The sequence below is a fragment of the Pseudopodoces humilis genome, chromosome 5, assembly GCF_049639895.1.
Source record: "Pseudopodoces humilis isolate 2021_Gansu_Grassland_sample_001 chromosome 5, ASM4963989v1, whole genome shotgun sequence".
Lineage (NCBI taxonomy): Eukaryota > Metazoa > Chordata > Aves > Passeriformes > Paridae > Pseudopodoces > Pseudopodoces humilis.
The window spans coordinates 67750829-67772107 of NC_142204.1; the positions used below are offsets into that span (position 1 = coordinate 67750829).

At 39.2% G+C, this 21279-nt stretch overlaps 1 protein-coding gene across 4 annotated transcripts in view; it reads right to left on the reverse strand.

Moving 5' to 3' along the window:
• CELF2 (CUGBP Elav-like family member 2) overlaps positions 1 to 21279 on the reverse strand; it is a 541755-nt gene that overhangs the window by 353724 nt on the left and 166752 nt on the right. Inside the window, exon 1 of one of the 4 annotated variants that reach the window (XM_014255170.2) lies at positions 18965 to 19129. The exons of the other annotated variants lie outside the window; for them this stretch is intronic. Within the exon in view, the coding sequence (XP_014110645.1) occupies positions 18965 to 19017 (53 nt within the window). The 5' untranslated portion in view covers positions 19018 to 19129. Of the gene's footprint in view, positions 1 to 18964; positions 19130 to 21279 lie in introns of those variants that run through there. 4 annotated transcript variants of the gene reach the window in all.

Here is a 21279-nt window from a genome sequence, read left to right on the forward strand (position 1 = left end):
CTCTCATTTCTTTCTGGAGTTCAGCAGAGTAGCCACTTTATCTGCTGTGTGATTGGATAGATTTTTTTTTCCCCAGGAAGATACTTCATTTTAGTGTATATGGAAGGTATATTGCACATAGAAACCAGGGGAATAGAGTAGCAAGGCACTAAATCTATCTGCTAAAGAACATTTATTCAAAGACAACCACAAGGCTCAATCTAATTGACAATTTCTGCTTGGGGCCCATGATTAAAATAAGAAGGCTACTGCAGGTAAGAACAGGAAAGAACTAGTGCTGCCATTGGCAAGAGCTTGTACAAGAGCTGTCACGACCAGCAGTTATCACCAATTTGCTTTTAGCACCTAGTATTAATCAAGATGTGATGAAAAAAGACTTCAACTCAACAGCAGGGTGGAACCCAGGGGACAAAGGTGTTAGGGAGTGCAGGAACAGGGGTTTTGTTACAAGTTTTCTCTGGAATGTATCTTGGATACCCTAAATATGCACGTGTAAATTGTTGGGTTTTACAAAACACTTCAGGCACTAAAGCCACACATTGCCTGCTACTGCTCTGTATAACCTCATCAATTCAATGAGATTCTGCATAAAGATTTTCTTCCCTTTGTGTCATCTCTGTGAAAAGAAGAAACAGTAGGCAGAGGAGTTAAGAGTCTATTTCTGGTTTTGAAGAGTTCTCTGTCAATTAACCCCAACAGATGCTAACTATGCCATGCATTTGCTGTGACTCACCGAGTGAAGCATTTTCTGAACCCCACGGTTGAGGCAGCAAATATTTAATATGTTTTAAAGCCAGCAATGAGTGGAAAGGAGATGTGGTTCACTGACCACATTCATCCGAGAAAATTCAAACACTTCACACTTACACCGATTTTTACTCTGCTGGAAAAGATCCTTGTGTTCCCCATCTACTTTCTCACACCACCTTGGTGCCCCCTCCCAGTTTAACAATGCATTTTCCTGGACACTGCTCCTGTCAAACTCCTTTCACAGGTAAATACCTGCAGCACAGGCACTAAAGATATAATCAGTCCTTCATTCCTTCCTGAGTTGACTCTAATTCACTTAAATGTTGATATCCAACCTAATTGAAAATTAATAATATATATATATAATATTTGGGTTTTTTTTCCTTTTTAAAGAACTGAAAAACGGAATCTTCACCAGCTGCTTAAATATGTGCCACAGTTTCCGGCAGATTTTGAAAATCACACTGAACTTAATGGGGCCACTGCTCAGACACCTCTCTAAAAATCACTGTAAATCACACACACACAGAAAAAAAACAGCAGCCATATAAATTTAACTCTTCTTGTGTTCATGTCTTCATTTGAAAGAAATCGCATTTGGTAATTAATTACATGAATACAAATCTGCAATACAGACACTCTCATAAAGAAGAAAACAACCTGAAGTAATACTTCATGTGAGCCAGGATTGCAGTTACAGAGTAGTGTCAGTTGACCTAATTTAAAAGGGTTTTTGTTAGATATTTAAGTGTTTTAAAGTCCAACCTAGTTTAGCGGGCTCAGAGCTGATGCTGGTCTGCTTTTAATGACAATTCTGCTTTGAAAATTCAGTGTCTCAGTCACCACTGACATTTAACTAGGGATGACCTGAAGCTGTAACAATTTGTGACTTTCTCTTTTATATTTTACCTTGGGAGCTTCACAGGTATGACTGGAGACCAAATGGTTCTCCTCAGTGCCTAAACTCTTTACAATGTTTTCCCCTGCTTGTTGAGCTAATACAGCTACTATATATCCAAGCCACCCTACAGAACCATGCCTAGGGGTCTGTCATGTGCATTCTGCTCACATTTGTGATTTAACATTAATTTCAATTAATATTTGGAGAAGAAAATGGACTAAGGATGGTGAGAAGATGGGGGAAGGAGAAGAGAGACTTCCAGTCTAGCTTCCAAAATGATCAGTGATGAAGGCTATAGGGAGAACCTGCTGGAGGAGAAGGACCTATGCTAAGAGGAATCTCAAAGCCCTGAAAAAATCAGGTGGAAAATTATTTATTAACTTTATGTAGAAACTTCCCTGCCCCAATCATCCTTTATTCCAGCTTCAAGATACAGACCAGGATTTTACACCTACTTTTCCATGTCTTTCATGTGCAAAGTTAAGCGATTTTTAAAAGTTTATCATTTCTTTTACTTTTCATAAGAGTTCACTTTTTAAGAAATAGAGCTATCCAATTTATTGGGTTTTTTCCTTAAAATGGGTTAGGTCCAAAATACATACACAAATACTTATCAAAAGACTTAAAGCATGGAAAGTTTATCTCTGTACTCACTAACAGCTGCAACTATCTTCATTCATACACATTTTTGAGAGGAAACCAATTATGTCACCGACTTACTCGCTTCTCTGAGTACTCTCTTCGCCCAGCTAACAACCCTTGATGGATTATTTGAGGAAAAAGAGGGGGGCTTAGTTTGAACCTAAGAGTACCCAAGAAAGCTGGAAGGTGATTAGAGTGAGGTTTGAGAGTTCAAAGCAAAACATGTTATTTAATACCATATAAAAGAATTTCTGTTCTAAGACATAATTAGGAATGTGTGTAATGAATCCTACCTACTCTTCACAGAGTACCATTTAATTCCAAGTGTTTCGAGCTTATTTGTGCTTTTTAGAAGTGGACTGGTATTGAAAAGACAGCCATCACCTCTGGAAAATACATATGATTACACTGCTCCTTACAGTCCCACAGCCTTCTGTAAACAGCATTTATGGAACTACTGTCATCCCACACCGTATCTAAGCCTGTGCATCATGATGTGTATCCATGTATCCATCTATCCATGACCTGTTTAAATCTAGGAACCAGAATTCATTTGTGCTTTGGAAAGTGCTGCATACCCCCACCTAAGGAGTCACCTTATACATATAAATATAAATATATATGGGCTCGGATATATATATATCCAAGGATATATATATATATCTATAGATAGCTATAGATATATATATATAGGATATATATATAGATAGATAGCTATAGATATATATATAGGATATAGATGTAGATATATGTAGGATATATATATATATATACACACACACACTCAGGTTTCAGCAGACTGTTCACAGAGGGGTAAGGAGTTATTTAGAAAGGAAGGAAATTCAGTTTTGCCTTCCCTTACACCTCACATACTAGGCTCAGGCTACATTCACAAGGTCCCCACATCCCTGATCTGGGTCAGAGGTTGTGCTGCTCCATCCTGGGCCACTGTTCACAGTTACACATCTTGGGCATCACCAGCTGAGGCCTCCAGGCACTCCCCAACATTTCTCTCTGCTTATCTTCCTCACCAAGTCCTCCATGACTTGTTTCAACTCCCAGATCTTTTCATCTTCTTCTTTCTAAGCCTTCTTTTCCTCCTCCTTTTCTCCAAAATAGTTTCTTTCTAGAAACACATCTTTTCAGCCTCCTCTCTGGAGGCCACAAATGTCTCATTTTTCAGTGGGTCTTAGAGTAACCTGGTCCAGTGGAAGATGCCTCTGCTCATGGCAGGGGGGTGGAACTGGATAAATCTGAAGGTCCCTTCCAACCCAAACCATTCTGTGATTCTTTGAAAACAGTTTACATGCAGAAGGACAAGAAGTGACCAGCTTGCTAATTGATCCATCACTGCTATCTCTACTAACTGGAAGATTTAGCACATTCCACTTTTTTCTTAAGTCGGGGTGTTCACAAAAAAATTACAAGCAGCCTGTAGCAGTTGCTGAGAGGAAGCAACAGGCTTTAATGCTTGGCAGTTCAAAAGTTCAAATCTGGACATTCACTCCCCCACAAATCCCAATTATCTTGCTCATGTTAGCATTAATGATTTTTTTTTTTTTTTTTTTTTTGGCTGCAACTGTTGTCAAACATGTATTAACTCATCTCCTGCAAGTACTTCACTGCAAAGTCACATGGTTTGGAGCAGGATAATGATAAAAATCTGTTTGTATTTGACTACAATGCTTGTTTACAGATTACATGTATGTTGATAAGATTGTTGTTCTCTGCTGTTTTTATTAAGAGGTGTAAGGCAGGCATTAATCTTCTGATTTATGAGTATCAGCACTATGCATTAACTCACCCTCTGCTAGGTAACCTGTTGAGCTGCTGCTACATTTCATAAGAATCCCCACAAGGCAGCAAACATAACTCATAAGCTAGATACATCCCTCCCCTCCAAAATACCAAACACATTTAATCATGCCCACAAATATTAGCTTTAGCTTTTATGTAAGCCTCAAATGAGCACACAAATCTTACTATCACTATTTGAAGTCTAAAACGCTGGCAAGATTCCCAAGTCACTGTGATTTTGGAGAACACTAAGAAATTCAAGCAAAGTAGTAAAACACAGCCTGACCCAAACAAGCAAATACATTCCTCTGCCAAACCAAAGTTCGCAGGAAAGTTAAATACAGGATTAGAAACAATTGAGACTCACTGAGAAGAAATGTCAGGAGAGGTTCACAACCTAAGGAAAGTGCACTTCCCCAGACTGAGGGCTGTTTCTGGTATGATATGCCTGTACGAAACTCAATCATCAACACTCTTTGAAGTCACAAATGGTTAAAGGTGGCCAACATCTCAAAGGAGATGCCTGGGCAAAAAAAGTCTTAAAAACTTCCCAACAAATGTTGTAATTTTGGACTGTGTAGACTGTAAAAAAAAATCCTCACAAAACCAGTGTTTCAGCTAATCTCAGGATGCAGGAAAAAGGCCAGACTCTCTTAGGAGCTCAAATGCCAAAAAATGAGAGCATGAAGGATTTTTTAATCACTAGCCATCACTTTTCCTGTCTCAATGACTGCCAGTGAGCAAGAGGATCATTTGAAAACTTGGCTATAGACCCTCATTTTCATTTTGTTTCTTTTAAACAAATACTTCAGCCTAACAATCTCCAGGACAAACACAGCTAAACAAAAAAAATCCCCACCCAGCACTGCCTGATTATTAAGACCTCGGTTTGGCATAGAGCTTTCTCTGACAAATAAAAGCATAAATATATTGTCTTCATACATAATCTGGGGACATGCAGCTAAAATTGATTAACACTGGTATGGAGTCTTAAAAATAACAAGTCTTTAAAACAGCAAGCCATGAGCATGAGAATACAAAAGAACTAGAGTTAAACTATTTTAAATTATATAAAATCTTTCCCTGGAGCACACTGTCAGAAACCTTTGCAAGCTGATTTCTTCTGTGGGTGTTGGGCAGGAGTTTTATTTGGTTTCAACAGTACACATTTGAAAGGACCATGAAAATTTTGCCCAGAAATGGGATTGATGCTTCCCATTTGGAACCAGGAAACATTTATATTTCAAATAGCCCAGAGTGAAGGAAAAACCTCACAGCTGAAGTAGAAGAGAAAGCTTGGTCAGAAACTGATGTGAATTTTAGAAGAGTAGCTTCTACATCACTGGGAAATCAGAAATCTTTGTGTGGCTCCTGTTTCAAAAACTCATGAACTGACAACCACAAAAAGAAGAAGGTCTCAATGCAAGTTCTAAGATTGTGCAATAATCTAAAGAAAGTTCCACAATATGATTTTATATACATTTAAAAAGAACATATTCGCAAATTTCTGCATTTTTACCTTGTGATTGGGAAAAAAAAGCAGCTTATTGACCTTAAGTATCTTTGTGTGCACATGATCATCTGTGCCTTTTCCCTGGGTAAATCCCCATTCACATAATGATTTTCCTCAGAGCCAAGGAAATTTTTAACGATGAAAACTGTCAGCACTGGATTCATTATCTGTACTCCTAAAGATTTCCCAGCACCAGGATAATGGGCAGCACCATATTGCCCTGTGACACAAATATCAAACACATAATGTAGGACCTTGGGCTATTACTGCTGTTTCCCACCTCTTCCTAACACTGCACAGAAAATTAAAGTTCACAATTTGTATTGTTGCTCTCTCAAACAAACAAGAATCATAATAATGAATGAAGACTTGAGGGGAAGAAAAAAAAATGTAAACCCCAATTTTTTTCTAAAGTTTACCAACCATGTTTATGTAACATGTTTTGATTCTGTTTGCAGTTAAAAGTTATATTTTTGCCACAGGACGGAAAGAAGTGCTCAAAATCAGCTATTTGCTAAGAAGAAAGGCAAAGTTGCAAAGCAGCAGGAGTTTAAAGGGACAATTGAGTTAAGAATCATTCCTGCAATTTGATTCACTTCACCACAAGCTTAAGAGCCACTCAAAGGTTCAATTCAGGTTTCAATTTGGCCCCTCAAATTTGACATTATGGACTTAGGTTGGCTATTGCTGATTTAAAAATAAAATGAACGCTGTGGTCTCTTTCCACCCTGTTCAGGAATCAGATGTGTAAATACAGTCACATACGAATGTCAGCTTAATCCCTCCCACCTTCCTTGAACTTCTTGTTCAGCTTCTGAAATGCTTGGCAAGGTAATCTCAAAAGTACTAAATTGTCTTAAGCCTCCCAAAAATAGGCAGTCAGGTAAAGACAGAAAACCTCTCAGGCACACTGCTTCAACAAGGACACTTTTAATCCTCTAGAACATCAACACCCTATCCTGACCATCATCATCCAAAAAACCCCTCAAAGCAGACCCTCCTCCCCCAGAAAAACCCCAAAATAAAATCCATGCCAAGGAAAATTAAATAATCAAAAATATCAAGAAAATAATAATAATGAAAATAAAAAAAAAATAAAAGCTCCACTAAACAACTCTAACACTGAAACCACCAGAAACATCAAAAAATAACAAAGTAGGACCCCCCTGGCCCCACCAAGTATGAATATGTGTTTGATTCAGCATGACACAGTCCAACCAAGATGCACACACTATCCCTGTAAAAAGAAAGCAGATTTCAAGGACTCCAGCTCTTGCAAAATAAATTTTTCATTCTTAAAGAGTAAAAATAATATGGAGAAAGAATAACTTGCAATACTAAATGAATAAGCCTTGGTTGAACACACAAGTCCTTCCATACAAAAATGGAATTAAATTAAAACCAAAACTATATCCAAATTATACCAAGGCTCCCTGTGAACATAATTCATAATATTTTAAGTGCACTATTCAGCTTCAGAAAATTTCAATTACAACCTACAAAAGATTGTGATCTTGAAATCTTCAGGACCCTGTATTTTCTGGTCAGTGTGATCTAATCCTTTACCTTAGAGAGGTCTGCATTTAGCTTTGATCACCATTGCATCAAGCTCACAGGAATTAAATGAGAATCTTGTTACATTAAAATAAAGTTGTTTATAATCAGCCATGCACAAGCTGTTGGTATGGCTAGCTGCCACACAAATCAAGGTTAAAACAGACCAGGCTTACAGATGAAATACAACATGAAATATGACATTATTCCTTCAGACATTTGGTTAGGCTGACAAATTTGTAACTCTGCAGTTTACACAATGTCCCCATGACATGTGGCAGTACAGCTATTGTGCACTGAGATTTTTATCATGGGAAGAGGGAGGGAGGGAAGTCTATATTTTCCTTATGCAAATCTTTCCCATAACAATGTCAGAATACATGCTGACCTGCTAAAGTGTATAATTTACCTATCTGAGAGTACACAAAGTTCAAACAGTGATGAATAATTATTTTAATTCAGTGCAAAATTACCCAGTGAAACTCATTGGTCCAAAAAGTGGTTAAGACCCTGTATACAATGCTGTTAAAAAAAAAGAAAAAAAAAATCTTTAGTAACATAAGGCTTGAAAGGTTTGCTGTTTCTTTTTTTCATGCATTGCATCAATAAAGTAAATGTTGTTAGAATTCAGTAGTAGGAAGGAAAATTCAATGAGTAGGATTTTAACGCCCTTGTATAACATCAATTGTCTCATTGGATCGGACAGGAGTTTGTTTTATGTGACCTTCCATCCCTAAGAGGTACAAAAAACCTCCATGGATAGTGATATGTTGCCAAATAAGGAAAGATTCCCCTTGACCTCAGACAGTAGTTGGCCAAAACATGAGGATTTACAGCCTTCCCCATCCATTTTAATCCTATCTGATTGTAGATGTTCTCAACACCCATAAAAATGTATTTTTTTTTCCCAGTTCTCAGGATTTGGCCTTCAGAGTATCTACTGGCACAGAGTCCTGTGAGCTAATTGCCACGTGGGTTATTGGTTTTAAATCTTTCAAAAGATTTTTGTTTCTCCTTTGTGTTATGAAAAAATTCAAAAAGAAGCCTCAAGTCACCACCAGAAGTGCTGGCTATTTTATGCAACCCTTTGCTTCCCTAATTAAGCACTCCTCAGAAGGGAGCCCTTCTGGGTCTGAAACTTTCATCTAACTCATGCTGCAACCCCTTGTTTAAGCACATTTTTTACCATCTTCCTGAAGGAATTCAAAATTGGCAGCTCCTACTGAGGCGATACAAAGATACCATATATAGGTAACTGCTCTGTTCCAGATCATCACATTTTAAGGGCCCATCATACATGCTGATTATACAGCTTCCTCCCTGAAAAGTTGGTTTTATTCCACAGTGCCACACTAAGCTTCCAGCTGCTGAAGAAATAAAACATGCCCAACCCTTTGTTGCAGAGCTCATTCTTCTTCCTCATCCCACTTTCACCATGTAGATTTGTGCAAACTTCCTGTGTGGTCAGACTGCTGGTGTGTATTATAAGGAAAAATGGGGGGGAAGATAAAATAAATACAGAACTTGTTGTTTCCTTCAGATTGTCATGTTTTATGGTGTTGCAACCTGGAGCCCAACATTTTTCATGCCCAAATCCCAAGCTCACTGTATAAATGGCTCGTCTGCATCAACACAGCTTATTTTCCCCCTGTTGTTATAGATTGTATTTTCATAATAACAGTTTAAATTTAATCCATGACATGATTTGCCCATACAGGATGCACAATCAACCTTTTAATAGTTTGCAGAGCTTTTAATGGGAAAACAAGGCAGAAATCAGTACAGTCAGATTAATACAGGTTCACTATACATTCAAGCAGGGTTTCTGTACTTTAAGGGACATTTTGTTTTAAGGTCCTTTTTCTTGAACAGTGGCTATGATTTTTTTTTTGGTTTTTTGTTTGTTTGTTTTTTTCTTTTTGTTTGTTTGTTTGATTGATTTGTTTTGTTGGGGATTTTTCCCCCTCTGCAAATTAACCGAGGTCTTCTCCTAGGACTTTTGTGCTATGATGCATACCCAGTAAACATCTGTAATTGCAACAGAAATAATTCTGGCCAAGGTAATTTCTCGTGTGCATATGAATAAGACAGACTCATGCCTCCTGGACTTGGACCTGCAGCTTCATCCATACTCATTTTTCTTTTTACCTTTATTCAACCACTCAAATGTGAATAACAAAATTTTCTTTGCAGCAGATCAGATTTTTTTTTGGGCTATTTTGTCACGTCAAGAATAATTGCCTATTTCTGTTGCTGGACACTCTGCTGTGCCTGGTTGTATACTATCTGCAGATAAGATGAAGAAGAAAGGATGTAAAATACAATAACTGCAGCCTAGACTCAGATAGAAAAATTCATATAGTTGTTTACTGTAGAAACTATTGCTACTTAAGGTACTTTTTAGTTAGGGGACATCTCAGTGAGGAACTTGCATTTTCTCTTGGGTGTGAAGAGCTGAAACTGCTTTTAAATTTTTCTTATGAAAAAAATTGAGAGCAAAGATGAGGAGAACACAAAGTCCACATAAAATAGTGATGGAGCCAGTTTTGGGGCATCACGTACCAAGACTCTGCAGTTACACTTATAATAACTGTATGCACGATGTAAGCTCTCACTAACCACAGATTTTAATGAATCTCATGTTAAACAGAGCAACTTGCTGCCCACAGATGTAGCTGTGACTCGCTACAGTGAACAGCAGGGAGATCTAAACTCAGTTAAGAGCAGTTCCACAGCTAGATGTACAAAATCATGTTGCTCTGGTTTAAAAATACAAACAGCTTATGCAGGAATGAGAAGAAATCCCAAAAAACAACAACCAAAAAACTCCCCCCAACCAAACCCAACCCCAGCCCTCCGCCCCTACACATTTACAAAAATCAGGAAAGTTTCAGCTCAAATAAGTAGCTAAGAAAATACTTTGCAATGTAGAAAATTTGGTTTCTCCTATCACTGCTTCCCAATGATTTAAAGTTCATATGCAATTTATGTAGTTAGTTTATTCAGCTTGTCTGCAGCCTACAATGTCATGGGTTTAAGTTTGTTCATAGATTATGGCAGATTTATTAGTCTACTTGAAGGCTAACTAAAGAGCAAAGAGTTGGGTCATCTGTTTCTTTTAAACACAGGAAAAAATAGCTAGAAAATTAAAACTTAATGTAACTTTATTCCCAAGAGGTTTTTAGAGTCCAGACTTTAGACAGAGTAAAACTGGGCATCAAAAACACAGGCTGGAATTAATTAATACAGTAAGTTCTTTGACCGAGACATTTCTTTCTTCTATTAGATCCAGAAACTTTATGTATAAAGAGAAAGATGTTAAGTCTTCTGCAAAACACATGGGCTCCAACTCCCAGTTACTCTAAGTCTAGGTCTTGCTCAATGGAGTTTTGTCAGTTTGAGTCAGCTGGAAATCTAACCCCAAAAGTCACATAAAAGACCCTGCCAATTAATTCCTCTTGGAGTCAATGAAAGTTTACATCAGTATTTAAACACTTTTCTCCCCATCACCCTGTCTGAGACCTTTAATACCTATCTCCCCCTTCCAAGCTCGTAATTCCTCCCAGGCTACATAAATCCTTTATTTTGGCATCTCCAGCTGAAACTTGACCCCAGTCAACATTTCACAACTCCTGGCAAGGTCAGTTTTTCCAACAAGGGGGAAGTCCAAGGGCTACAGAGACCCCCCTGAGTTTCTGCAGTGCCAGAAACACCGAAGTTCTTCCCCAGGACCACACCAGGGCAGAAAAGGTGTTCAGTTATGATGTGCCAAGCCAGCCAACATTCCCAGCACCTCTATGAAAGGGTACATAAAAATTAAGGTTCAAATATCTAACAGGTATTTGACCCAGTATTTCCTGAAGTAAGTTGTATGGAAATCTATGCAAACCTCACAGTAACAAGAAACCACCTCTGATTAATATGCAGTAACCGCTTGCTTGCTTAAAACAAGGAATAATTGCATCCTAAGAGATCGAGATATTAAATTCATTGCAAAAATGCTTGAAGGTGATTTTAGTTACTATTTGCAAAATTAGGTAGTCTCAGCTTGAGATCTGCCAGTGCCTCCTAGTTCAGGATTAGTGTAACAGGTAGAGTTGTGCTTGGATGACACGTGGAGATTAATTAAATTGTGGATTTATAGCCTACTCTTTGCAGAGAACTGTTATTAACACTACATATTTTTTCAGAATTGAAATGTCCACCACTTCAAAGGCTCATTTAAGTCTTTTCTATAAGGTTACTGTTTTCTTTGGGACCTGGAAACCAAGAATCCAATATAAAACTCAGAATCTTAAAACTAAAGGAAAAACCCCTAACCTCTCCTTCCTTTAAAGCTTTCCATAGTATCTTACAAATCCTTGGGTGGAATATCCTTAATCAAATCACTCAAAAGTCATACCAAGATTTTCAACCCCAACAAAGCTCTGGTTCAATTCATCTACTGATTTAATATATAAATGTACTCAGCCATTCAGGTATGTTAAAATGAAAATTAGTCTTCTACTACTGAAGAGTATTGCAAAATTACCTGAACAAGTACATTAATTCTTTAACAGATGAAAATTATCTATACACCGTGTTTCTAGAAGATAACTGGCTACAGGCAATTTAACTTGAAGAAAAAATCCAGCACAACTGACATGACAAATTTTTCCAATAATCTGAAATCCATCCATTCTACAAAAGAGAGAGTACAATTGTGATAGTCACTGAGCCTCCCAATATTTTTATCTTTAGAAAAATGTTCACTTTTAAAACTCAGTTGTAAAAAGTAAATGAACTGCAACAAAAAAAGTCAGTGTCTGCAGGTCAACAGGTGTTCTGCAACAAAGTGGTCCAGTAAAACCAGCTTGGGATCAACTCAAGAACAAGTGAATGATCACAACATCCCTCTATATTCAAGGAATGCATGGACTTACCCAGATGAGGGGAAAAAAAAAAAAAAAAGAATTTCTATCACTTGTGATGAAACATGAGGAAACACATACAATCAAGGAAAAAAAATCTGAGAAATTTATATAAAAATGAAATTAATATAAGATTAGGTTTGGGGTTTTTTTATTAAGGAAAATAAGGGTATATCAGTAGAAGCATGTTCAACTGCTCATATAAAAGAAGTTAGATGGTAATACCTAGGTTATTGTATGGGGTTTTTTTTAGTGCCACAGAGCATTTTTCAGGAGTATTAGAGCTCCTGAAGTCTGAACAGGTTTGTTGGGAGACACTGATACCCACCAGACAACATCCAAAGGGAATAGTTACAGCATTTTCCTAAGAGATAAAAAATTCATCTCTTGCACAGGTCAAGCAAAGGAAAATCTTAGCAACAAAGACTACAAATCTCTCTGGTTTCACCTTCCATTTCTCCTTCCTTGGTACAGCACCTTGGGACTAGCAGAGGTGCAAGAGATCTTTAATGAAGCTCTCTTCAATAAAAACAAAGCCTAACAACTCCTTGGAAAAAAAGCCGGTGAGTGCAAGGAATTTGTGTAGCTTGTCCTTGGTGCTATCTTGCAAAGCACAAATAACAAAGAAAGGGTTTTAGTAAACAACAAGGAATTATTTTACCTCAAAAGAATTAAATTCTAGTTTCAGTTAAATAAATTATTGTTATGAGGGCAGGTGATGAAAAGCCCAGCCCAAGGCTGAGCCCCCAGTGCTGTGGGTTTTATAGGACAGAGTCGTACATCTGTATAGTCATGAAAATCTTATAACCAAAGTAAATAAGACAGGTATTAACAGGTCCATTTTACTTCTGGGAGCTGGGGCACACAGATATTAACTAACACTTTAAAACTAACACAGAACTTCTGGGAAAAGCATGCAATTACTGCCTCATCTCTCAAGGACAATGTAAGGCTGCCACTGCCCAGTTACCTACCTGTGTACTTCCTCCTTATTTCAGTTCCAATGAGTGCAGAACCAGACAAAGCTTAAAATTTGAATGGGTTGGTTAGGAAAGACCTGCAGGAGTACATTCGGACTGCCAGCGATTTAAGAGATGAAGACAATGGAATGGTAGAGGAAAGTATCATTAAGTAACATGTGCTGGAAAGGATGATCCTGCTTTTACCTGCATCGTGCAGCACATGCACCTGTGTAACTGGGTGTGAGTAATCACCAGTCAGGAGCCAAATTCTGGGATTTAATAGGTGAAGAAACAACACAACCTCCACCTCCTCTCAGGAGGAGGGAGCCTGAAGTCAATGGCTCAAGGCCTTATCAGGGAATCCACTCCAAACACTTTCCACGTCTCCCAAAACATGGATGCAAGACAAGTTTACATGCAGAAGAGCCCTTCCAGTGCATTGCTTTGTTAGCAACAGCCATCAGCGTGCCAACCACAAAATTTCTTTGCTGACAGATGTTCTGGACTCAAAGTTAAAATTGCAAAACCAGTCAGGTCAATTCATGGAGGAAGGAACAATCAAGGAAAAGCCATAGCTGCTGGCACAAGTTCCTGAACTGCGGATCACTAGGTGGCTGGCAGAATGTTACTGCACCTCACTGTCACAGACTCTGGCTAGACAGCTGTGCTGCAAGTGCAGTCATTTCATATTATGTTTTAGGGGTTAGGACAATTCAAATAATTAGGCAAGGGAACATGGCAGCAGCAGTAAGTAAACCTCTTTGTGAGAGATCATTCATTTGAATTGGATGTTTAAATCCCCCATAAAGCACCTGGAAGATTTAACAACTCATGTCCAAATGAACAAGATGTAATGAGCTTGTACACAGGCTTGATATGAAAAGTGGATTGTTTTTAGCAAAATGGTGAAGAATAACCTCTTATTGAAAGGAGTGATAGTGAATTTTAATCAGGGGAAAATAAAGATGCAAGAATAAATCTGCAGAGGCTTAGAGGAGGACTGGATGACTTTCTCAGCCATCAGCAATGGATGCAGGAGTGTGTTACATCCTAATCTGCTGTTTTCTGTTATCTTTACTTCTTGCATCATCCCATAGGTCCTGCCTTTTTAAGGGGGAAAAAAATCTAAGAAAACAAACCAAGAAAAGCTTCCCATATTGTCCTCTACAAAGTACAAAGGAAGCACAAATAAGAAATCATGAAAAAAAATCAAAAATTCATACTTCAATACAGCTGGCCCTGATTTTTCATCCCAGTATTATTCACTTGACTGATTGTAGAGTTACACATTCAAACTGAAAGCAGAAGACTCCACACTGTGTTTTGGTGCTCATATTTAGCTTATCAGAGCTTGGCAGCAGCCACCATCCCCCTGGTGATTCTCATCTGTGTCATGACTTGGGACGTGTGTAACCCTCACTAACACCCCTTTCAATGCCATCTCTGACACCATCTGTATTTTTGGATTGGTAAACTGGAAAGCCATTTCTAAAATGTGTTTTTAGTTATTACAAGATATACACACCCTCTTTCCACGCTTATTTATTTTTTTTTATAAACCAAGCATATTGTGGCAATTGTGAGGGAATTTGTATTCCCCACTGACATCTGAAATTCCATTTTCTGTATTTCATGGTGGTGATGGAGTCCAGCATTATGTCCCTGGGCCAAATTTCAGGGCTTGTTTTCTTTTGTTTTTTGAGTACTGGATGAAGAGATCATCGTCCAGATCCTCAGAGTAAAGCACAAGTGAAATATTTGCTTTATTTAGTCCTTTTTCTAAGCAGCTATGTGTTGGGGGTCCATGCGTTAACTGGTCTGTTCAGATACTGAATAAAATACAGAATGCCTTATCTTATGCTTTGCTCAATTTATTGTTCTGTGCCCACAGCCAAATTTGAGCTGTTCTGTCTGCTTTCCTCCCACCCTCCCCAGTTTGAACATTTTGAAGCTATTTAACCCACCTCAATTCCCAGGCAGTCACAGGGGTGGATGTAGGGATAGGAATATTTGCCCAGAACAGGTCATAATGCTGAAATTGCTCCTCCTGGGCTGATTTGCCAAGCATGAAAATCACTTTTTCTTTTTTTTTTTTTTTTTTCCTGAAAAGCCAAACCATTAGCAGGCTGTTTGGATGGTGTGTGTGGTGGAAAAAGACATTTTGGAGAGAACATTTGAATTGGTACATCCGCCTGACACATGACGCGCTGCAAACAAGATGTTCCCAACTCCAGCAGCCAAGTTGGACGGGCCGGTTCAATAGGACTTGTGAAATTCCAATCATCTGCATGCAGAGCAGACACCAAGATTCCCTGCTTCCCAGGCTGGAGGCTGACCCCTCCTCTGAGTAAAAACTCCTACTCTTTCCTTGGATTTCACCTTGAGGTTGCAAAGTCAAGTTAAAACTGACTTTTAATTTTTGTTCCTACCAATGTGCCATAGAAAGGTCACATACTATTTCAGACAGGAATGCAAAGGGGTACAAGATTTTCCCTGCATAGGTAACTCATATGATTTACAGTGCTGAATTTAGCCTTTTTGGAGCCAAATCAAGGCAAAAAAGCAGCAGAGGAGATGTGGCCTAGAGGAGTTAATATTTTTTTTTTTCCTCTTTGTGTCTCTCCTTGCCAGGCTACTGCTTTGCTTTTGCTGCTGTAGGGGCCCAGAGAACAGGTTGCTTCAGAAACCATTGTCCGTGTCACATATGAGGAACAAAACCACATGCCAGCACTTCTAAACAGGGATTAGAGACTTTTCTAGAATCAGGGCAGCTGGTTTTGGTCTCATGCACTAGCGGGTCTCAATCCCAACTCCCATCTCATTTTGAAGATGGTAAATGAGATTTCTGTGTACTGCTCTGTAGAGGGGTGGGCAAGCACACACCATTTACTGGGAAGGCTTTGAAGGTTTTTTTCCCTTTTTGAAGGCTTGAAGTTTTGCCAATTTCTCCTGGCTCCAAGGAATACAACAGGACATGGTGCATATTGCAGTCAGCACTGTGAGCAGGCAGATCAGGCAGTGCTGTGCTCATGTCACAGCATAGATCTTATGCTGGGAGTTAATCCCAGAGGAGACAACAGGAGGAAGAAATAAAAAAAAATCCATGCATTCTTTTTCCAGTAACTGGTACTCAGACCACTCTGAATAAATCCAATGAAAGAAAATGCACATGAAACTGTGTTTTGGGCTCTTGCACCCAGAGGAAGCTGAGACTAACCAGAAATTATTGCAGCTCTCACTGTCCTGCTCCAGACAGACAGAACCAAAGATGGAGGCCTGATGAAATATTATATGTACACACTTCATATTGCCATTTATTTTACACCTCTGCTAGTTCTCTCAGCTTAGCTGGGTGAAGTCCAGCAAAATCCCGTCATGCTCCAACACAACCTCTCCCTCCTTTTAGGCTTCACCACCAGCCACAGCCTTGCCTGTTGCTATTATTGTACCTTTCCCTTCATTATTACCTTTATTCAGAGGTCAAGGGAAGGGCTTCCAGAGGGTTTGGGGAGCAGGGCAGAGGAGCCAGAGCTCAGCTGACTTGGGGATAACCAGCACCAAGGCTGCTCTGAGCCCCTGGGGATTATGAAGTCCCAATTAAAATATTCCCACCTGCTGTCTCCACAGGATCTGCACCCTTCAGTCTTTTCCTGGCTAATCAGGCCTCAAACTGTGATGGAGTCACAGAATAAATTACAGGAGTGCAGAAAGTAAACAAAATTGAGAATTTACCAGTGTAGGACACTACTTTAGAGTTGGTGGTGGCATTTGTTACATCGACTCATTTGAGTCTGAGAGAATTGGTTTGTGCACCTAAAATAAACACAAAGAAATATTCATCTATTTCTTATAAATATTAGCTACAGCCTTCATTGGGGACACACTAAAACCAGGAACTTCAGAGGCCTCAAACAGGTTGGAAACTGGCCCAAATAAGAGGAACTAAAATTTATAAGGAAAGGTAGAAGTGGCATTGCAGCTCAGTAAGTCACAAGCCATATGAGCTATGAGATGACTTCTAGCTCTTTTTCTCTTCTTTCAGTGATCATTCTGCTCATATTACCTATTGCCTTTTCCCACCTCTTAACCTTCTTCATCTTGCAGTGGCGCTGCACAATGTCACATCTGTGCAGAGTTGCTGCTCTAATCATACACAGAAACTACACAGAAATGTCCAGACTTAATCACATGTTTGACCTACTCTGTGTCCATACAGCTCCAGTCTCCAGATTCACACACAAAGTTGGGAAACTTCAGGCATGCTGTAGGGAAAAAGTGTCTGGGAGGTATTTCTTTAACAGGTATGTAAAATTTTTTTTAAAGAAAACAGGATTCTTTGAGAGGGCAACATTGTCTCTTCCTTAAATCTTGACTTTAATGTCCTCTGTGTTTTCCTTTCACTTTGCACAAACCTGGCATCACCTGAGCTGTCTCACAGAGAAATCAGAAATAGTCTCATAGAGCTTAAAATAATTCCTAGAATAGCTCTTCTGGAGCACACACACTGTAATGGGGCTCTGCAAAAGCACTTCAGTGGCATTTGCTGGTGGTGAAGCCTCCCTGGCTCTGGTCTCTGCCCTGGAGCAGGGTGAGCCCCAGCCCAGGTGCCACTCCCAGCCCTGGGTTTGGGTGAACATCCACTCTGAACTTTTGGAGTGGAATAGAAACTCATCATTCTGGGCTGATAGTCCCAAATGACTTGAAAAATAAAATAAAATAAACTTGCAATAAGCCCCCTGTGCCAAGTCTCATACCACAGGCGAGGACGGAGGGTCTCAGTGCCCAGTCCTACACAGAGGCTCAGAAAATGGTCAGAGAATTTTAAACTCCTAAAATAGAAAGCTCAGTAAGGAAAAAAAACCTTAGTCATGTAAGCAGACTTTATACTTTGACTCTGAAGTGTTGTTTTTCCTTTTTCAATTCAGAACAAAGTAAGTTTTTTTAAAAAAAAATTACCAAGAATCTAAAGTGTACTTTAAAATATTATTACAGATATAGCATAATAATATCACAATTCATAGCCCCCAATCCTTGTAATTTACTCAAAAAATTATTAGGTTCAGGCAGCTTCATGTTTTGCAAAAAAGCTGAGGGGTATCTATGCAACTTTATATTTAAGTGATTTTATAATTTTGCCATCTACACTCCCAGATGTTTCCAATGTCTTACTGAAGTTTCTGCAAACCATCTGCAAACTTTTATACATCTGGATTCTCAATAAGGCAAAACCAGGCACTTACAGCAGCATTAAACACAAACATTTAGCACTGTGGCTCTTCAATATCTGCAGCAAACATTAATGGGGATATTTTTCCCCCACTTATAATTTTTAGCAGTTCAAATCACCATTTTTCACTATACAAATCAAAAAAACCCAAACATTAGTGCTGAAGGTTAAAAAAAGTAGCAACTTTTAAGTGCCAAACACATGCCTTAGGAGAGGCAACAAAGTGTGGAAGTTTCAACAACAACATGAAACAAGTCCCCCTTCCTTCCCCCAAGACTATTTTCCACTTCTTGATCAACTTTCATACTGTTTGTTTTTGCCTCTCTGGAGTTTCCCATTCATTTCCATGCAGAGCACAGCAAGGAAAGCACAGAGTTAACGCTGCTGTTGCAACTGGTGTGAGCCTTTACTATTAGCTTGAATTTACAGAGCAATCTCTCCTTAAAAAGAAATAAGAAAAAAAAAAAAAAAAAAGAATTCCTCACTGCTCACTGCACTGTAACACTGAGAAGTATATTTAAAAATTCTCTCCCGGGTCCCTCTAAACATCTGTTCAAAGGTTTTGCTGTGTCTTAAAAGGGCTCTAATTACCAGAAACTCCTTTCTTACTTAAGCCCAGGGCTCGCATTTCGATTATAACTCAAGCTCCAGTTAATTTAGGGCTAAACCCAAAATGCCTGTACCAAACAGAAGAAAACATAGGCCTACCTTAAAACTTTCCAGCTTTTCAGAGGATCCAAGTCAGAGATTATAGACACCATTGTAGGAATAGCAATAATAAAATATGTATATTAAAAATGAGAAAAAGAAAAAAGAAAAACCACGGCAGGGAAGGCTAACCACAAAAGCAGCAAGTACTCTACTCAGTGTGGGAATGACAACAAACCCAGCACAGCTCTTCCTCCTTCTCAAGCTGATAAGCACTTGTCCCAGCTTCTCTCCACCCCCAAAATCAATCTTGTGCTATATTGCTTCACAGTCCCAGTTTCATTTCTTCACCACTACCTTTTAAAGCCCTTGTAATCTGCTCCAACTGATCAAATTTGACCTTTTTGTAGTCCACTTTATTCCAAGCACAGCCCTCAGTTAAATCTCTCTTTATTAACACCGTCCTTCTTGGCTTTCTTTTGGAACAAACACAGCTCAAGCTCGAAGCCTCCAGTCTTTGCCAGCAATCATTTACAGATTACTGCAAGCTGCAGTCTTCTCCTTTTGGGTATTTTCTTCTGCCTTTGAGGTTCGTTTTTATATTATTTTCTGAGGGTTGTTGGTGGTCTCCCTTCCCCTGTTCTGTGCAGATTGGAGTTTGACACTTTTAAAGGAGGGACTTTCTAATGCAACTCCTCTCCCACCCTTCCCTCCTCCCCTTGTCCCTCACCCCCATATGGAGAGACAGACACACGCATTAAAAGCAGTTCACAACCTTTAGAATACAGAATAATCTTTCTCCCCCCTCTCTGTTCTTTAAATCCATTAGAATTGATAGACTTAAACACAGAAGCTGTGCTTGAAATGCACTGATCTAAAGCAAGACTGCTATTATGGAGGAATAATAAAAAGTCTAATCATGCAAAGCCAGATGTAACCCTTTGGATGTTTGAAAGGGGAGAAGGTGTCTATATAGTTCCATTAAATCAATTTCTTTTTTTTTACTACTTAAAAAATAGATGATAAAGCATCCTCCAGATTACTATGGTGATCTGAAAAGTTGTGTAACTGCTGATAGTGTGTATTTACTTAGGCAAATTGAGCTGATTGGTTCCTTTTGTGTTTCTGTTATACTTTTGACATTGATTTTCCTCCATTTAAATATTTCTCTTGCAATTTTTCCCTTCTAAATGTTTTCCATTCATCCTGTAAATGATCGTAACCTCTCCTTGAGCTCTGCCAGTTCATTAGGATTTCTTGAAATTCCCAAATTAAAATTCTTTAGGGGAAAAAAGCAAAACAGTACCTTATGAAGTGTTCAGTCAGAATGAAACTACCCCAATTGGCAGATACTTCCACTTTGATATTTTTATCACAGGCATATGCTCCTAGTTCTCCTAGTTTCCCTCTGCCACCAGTTCTCTCTCTCTCTCTCTCTCCCCCCAAAATAAAAAAAGAAAAGGAAAAAGAAAAGAAAAAAATAAAAAAAAGAAGAAGTTAAGGTCAGCCCTTGTATGTTAAAAAAAAGCGGTAATACGATGGTCACAGAGAGATTTGGGAGATCTGGTAGTGTGTGACACAATAAACATAATAAAGGAGCATTATAAGACATAATAAACTTTTAAGTCTTCCACTGCCTCCTTCTTTGGTGAGATGAAACTCGAGTTGTGCTTAAACCATTTCAGGCTCCCTGGTCTGCTGCAGGCTGGGTTAGGGCAGCCTGAGCCCCGACCTTGCTGGCTGCACAAAGCCAGCTCAGTCATGCCCTGGCCAGAAGGTGACACTGAGGCTTCCCACCGCCCAAAAAAAGAGAATGTGACCATTTTGCATGCCGGACAGCAGGCAGCTGATAGTGGTCAGACAGACACAACCAGTTCTAAATTACCCTGGTACAAAATGCCTTCTTTGCTCAAAGGCCAGAGCATCAGTGACCCCTCATTTAGGAGAAACCCAGAGTCATCTCCTGCCTCCCTCCCTGCCTCAGCCAGGTGAAGCTCCTGGCTCAGCCCGTGGGGCTGAATCTGTTGATCAGTTTATCCAGTCAGGCCTCAAATTCAGACTTTGGAATTTTACATCCTCCCCTAGGCAATGCTTCCAACAGTTTTGCTTTGTCTCAGAGGGTGTGGGGAGGATAAACACATCAGAGACAGCTGATGGTGAGATTGCAGGTGCAGATCTGGGGCAGCAGGGTGGAGGACAACTGGGGGTTACAGATGTTCCACCTCTCTTAAAACCAGCAGGGCACAGGGTGTTTCTCACCTGATACACATATCTGAGCAATTCTGCAGAGATAAGGCTTTTATCCAGCTCTGTAAACTTTGGGTCCTCTATTTATTTAACTACAGGAGGTGGGCAATATGCTTGTAATGGAAAAC